The sequence below is a fragment of the Salmo trutta genome, chromosome 30 (genome assembly GCF_901001165.1).
Source record: "Salmo trutta chromosome 30, fSalTru1.1, whole genome shotgun sequence".
NCBI lineage: Eukaryota > Metazoa > Chordata > Actinopteri > Salmoniformes > Salmonidae > Salmo > Salmo trutta.
This window is the reverse complement of record NC_042986.1, coordinates 30855978-30860596: the sequence shown is the minus strand read 5'-3', so window position 1 is coordinate 30860596 and position 4619 is coordinate 30855978. Positions and strand designations below refer to the sequence as shown.

The 4619-nt window shown below is 37.3% G+C and overlaps 1 protein-coding gene across 4 annotated transcripts in view; it reads left to right on the top strand.

The window, feature by feature from the left end:
• Positions 1-830, top strand: part of LOC115168502 (sodium/potassium-transporting ATPase subunit beta-1-interacting protein 4-like) — a 127438-nt gene extending 126608 nt beyond the window's left edge. For 2 of the 4 annotated variants that reach the window (XM_029723853.1, XM_029723848.1), the window contains one exon: positions 617-708. Coding sequence is in view for 3 of the 4 variants with exons in the window: in XM_029723848.1 (XP_029579708.1) it covers positions 617-626 (10 nt within the window). In the remaining variant the exon portion in view is untranslated. Of the gene's footprint in view, positions 1-616 lie in introns of all 4 variants that reach the window. The other 2 variants (XM_029723850.1, XM_029723851.1) reach the window with 2 other exon arrangements.
• Positions 831-4619: the final 3789 nt, after the last annotated feature.

Here is a 4619-nt window from a genome sequence, read left to right as displayed (position 1 = left end):
CTCTCTGCCTTTTAACCACCATCCCAACTTTCATTTGAATGATATTTTAAATTATGCAGGAAACATCATAACAATATGTGCAGTGGTGGCAGCTAGCCTAACGGTTACGAGCAGTGGGCCTGTAACTGAAAGGTCGCTGGTTTGAATCCCTGAGCAGACCAGGTGAAAAATCTGTCTGTGGCCTTGAGCAAGGCATTTAACCCTAATTGTTCCAGGGTCAGCATCAGTAATGGCTGATCCCTGGTCATGACCTAACCCTCAAAGGGAGTGGGATATGCAACAACAAAAAAATCTAATTTAAACATGTGAAACAAGACTAATATAAGCACCCACATAATTATTATAATAATTTCGCTACACTCGCATTAGCATCTGCTAACCATGTGTATGTCACCAATAAAATTAGATTTGAAAAAAGTGAATATATTATTAGCCTGCAGGACACCTCTCCTGACAGCTTCATCAGCTCTGTTGCAAATGAGATGACAGGAATTACCCTAACCTTTACCCTCCTCCACCACTAGGGGTATAGAGCCTCGATCTTAATAAATGTACCAGGTGTGTGTGTTTTTCACTGGCCATCCACTCACTGTCTCCTGTGTTCTATATTCTCCAGGTCTACGTAAATAGGGCGGCAGCCGACGCCGTGATTTCCCATGGAAACAAAATGGCTGCTCTGACTGACACAACAACAGTCCCAGAATGCACTGCGGCAGGCCAGACATTCCTCTGATTCTCTACTTCTTTATTTAATCTCTTCAGTACTTCAAACATGTAAATTACTGGTGTTCTGCTTAGTAATGCCTGTACTTCCCAGTTCTGTTCTGTTGTTAGTGGGGGGGATGGTGGGGATAGGATTAGGGTTGGGGGATGGGGAGGGAGGGAGGGAGGGAGGGAGGGAGGGAGGGAGGGAGGGAGGGAGGGAGGGAGGGAGGGGGGTAATTACTGTGTAACATGGGCCTGAACTCTTTTTGTGTACTCAAACATCAATTATTTATCTAGAACTATAAACGGCATTCAACAACCGAGACTTACAGTACCTGCTGTTAATGGCTGTATTTCTGTCCATCGTTCAGAACTAGGGATCTACAGTGTGTCTAGATCATAGCTATATATATATATATATATATATATATATATATATATATATATATATATATATATAAAAATATATATATATATAGCTATGACTGTGATCAATTTTAATGGTTTGTTTCATAGTATGTTTGTAGGGGTTTTGTATGATAACCATGGATATGCTGTATTATACAGTAATAACCTAGTGTATGTTTGGGTCTATGTTGGATTGGGGAACATTTATCCCACAATCCCAAAAGACATACACTTTTGTTCCCAAACTTTAAGATGGGGGCTAGTTCTTGAGTATTTGGAGCACAGAATTAGAATTCAGAATACTGGAATGGACATGAACCTTCTTATGATGGGATAAAGGTCAGCCATGTTAGTCAGGGAGTTGGTCAACCATGGTTTACCAGTGCTGTGATACGATATTGTGTAAAATAATGAATATGAAGAATTTTAGAGGAATGATTCCATAATTTTTTTCAAATTAACTGCCAATATCCCAACATTCCGTTCAAACAATGCAGTCAATCCACAGCCAGACACTTTCTGAAATCAGTTGATGATAGGACTTAGACAAGTTGTAAATGCAACAAGTACTGATATTGTATTACATAATAGCACTCTCAGCTTTACAAGAAAACCAAAAATTAGACATTTATGGTCTGTTTACATATATTTTAGAGGCTATGTATTCAAAAAAATTGGTATAAAACCCGTATAAACTGTATTTATTTCTCCCTGACCAATAATGGCTACCATTTTCACCCCATTCTGGAACTTCAAAGTTTTATGACATAGGCCCTCTTGTAATTTAATAGGATCTCTAACCCCTCTAGTAATTTAATAGGATCTCTAACCCCTCTAGTAATTTAATAGGATCTCTAACCCCTCTAGTAATTTAATAAGATCTCTAACCCCTCTAGTAATCTAATAAGATCTCTAACCCCTCTAGTAATCTAATAAGATCTCTAACCCCTCTAGTAATCTAATAAGATCTCTAACCCCTCTAGTAATTTAATAGGATCTCTAACCCCTCTAGTAATTTAATAGGATCTCTAACCCCTCTAGTAATTTAATAGGATCTCTAACCCCTCTAGTAATCTAATAAGATCTCTAACCCCTCTAGTAATTTAATAGGATCTCTAACCCCTCTAGTAATTTAATAAGATCTCTAACCCCTCTAGTAATTTAATAGGATCTCTAACCCCTCTAGTAATCTAATAGGATCTCTAACCCCTCTAGTAATCTAATAGGATCTCTAACCCCTCTAGTAATTTAATAAGATCTCTAACGCCTCTAGTAATCTAATAGGATCTCTAACCCCTCTAGTAATCTAATAAGATCTCTAACCCCTCTAGTAATCTAATAAGATCTCTAACCCCTCTAGTAATCTAATAGGATCTCTAACCCCTCTAGTAATTTAATAGGATCTCTAACCCCTCTAGTAATTTAATAGGATCTCTAACCCCTCTAGTAATCTAATAGGATCTCTAACCCCTCTAGTAATTTAATAAGATCTCTAACCCCTCTAGTAATCTAATAGGATCTCTAACCCCTCTAGTAATCTAATAGGATCTCTAACCCCTCTAGTAATTTAATAGGATCTCTAACGCCTCTAGTAATTTAATAAGATCTCTAACCCCTCTAGTAATTTAATAGGATCTCTAACCCCTCTAGTAATTTAATAGGATCTCTAACCCCTCTAGTAATCTAATAGGATCTCTAACCCCTCTAGTAATCTAATAGGATCTCTAACCCCTCTAGTAATCTAATAGGATCTCTAACCCCTCTAGTAATTTAATAAGATCTCTAACCCCTCTAGTAATTTAATAGGATCTCTAACCCCTCTAGTAATTTAATAAGATCTCTAACCCCTCTAGTAATTTAATAAGATCTCTAACCCCTCTAGTAATTTAATAAGATCTCTAACCCCTCTAGTAATCTAATAAGATCTCTAACCCCTCTAGTAATTTAATAGGATCTCTAACCCCTCTAGTAATCTAATAAGATCTCTAACCCCTCTAGTAATTTAATAGGATCTCTAACCCCTCTAGTAATTTAATAGGATCTCTAACGCCTCTAGTAATTTAATAAGATCTCTAACCCCTCTAGTAATTTAATAAGATCTCTAACCCCTCTAGTAATTTAATAGGATCTCTAACCCCTCTAGTAATCTAATAGGATCTCTAACCCCTCTAGTAATCTAATAGGATCTCTAACCCCTCTAGTAATTTAATAGGATCTCTAACCACTCTAGTAATCTAATAGGATCTCTAACCCCTCTAGTAATTTAATAGGATCTCTATGATTTGGACTTTCTGTTGCAGATTGTGTAACTGCCTGGGTCTTTGGCTGTGTCCCTTTAGGAGTATGATGGAGTTGCCCGTAGACACTTATCTAAGCTCAGTTTTGTGTTTCATCTCTTAAGTTTTGAGAAGGGGCAACTGATCCTAGATCTGTGTGTAAGAGCACCTTCTACCTGGCCCGTCCCCTTCTGTTTGGTTACTATGTACCACTACTGCCCCCTGCTGCTGAATGTGGTCATGTACACAAAAAATACTGCTGAATATGTTTGTGTTCTTCACGTGAACAAACCCCTCAGCTTTGTCATTTAGGCTTTCATGGCATATTGTTTATTGATAAGTTACAAAAAAAACAGTTAAGGATATTGTCCATTGGCCTACTGGACACTGGACCCCATAGAAAGGTCCAGGTTACTGCCCTGCATGTATGTACGTGTATATGACTCGTCTTATACTTAACATCGTTCAGAAGAACTAATGTATTCCTTTATTTCTGGAGCCTCGAAGCTCAATTGTTTTTATCTTTTGTATAATTTGTCTTATCTGCTGTGACATGAATGCAATGATTTAACATTCTTTTTTTTAATCAAAGCTTGTTTTCTACCTAATCAAAAGAGCCCTGAACACAGAACATAGGAAGATTTGAATATGGTTCGATCTCTTGTTTCCAGCAGCATCTGATCAACATGCTCTTATCCTGTATGGTATTGTGGGTTTGGAAGACAGGCTGCTCATTTGATGATATTGAAATCACAGCTCTTTCTCTCAACTGAAATGGGTTTGATAGGAATTCTATTACAGAACGGTGGTGCAACAATAATGATAGTAAACCATGGACTGTCTCAAATGATATCCTAAAGTAGTGCACTATATAGGTAATAGGATATCATTATTTCAGGAGAGGTGTTAAAGAACATTCATATAGAGATGTGTTGTGCAGAATAGCCATTCTGTCATAGATATTGCCAGCTCTATACATTACATTTCTATCTGTAATATTGTATGTTGCACTCCAGTGAGTAAACCCAAAGTTTATCAATACCAAGCCAGGCTTGTCTGCCAGTACTTATGAACATACTGTAGGATCAGCTACAATTGAATAAGTGTATCCAGGATCATTATCAGAAATGAACACACACTGCACCTCATCTCTTGATAAAAAATGAATAGCTTAAAGACAACTAAAGTAATCTGATTTATGGGAACAGTTCTTCCTTTTAATGCAATACA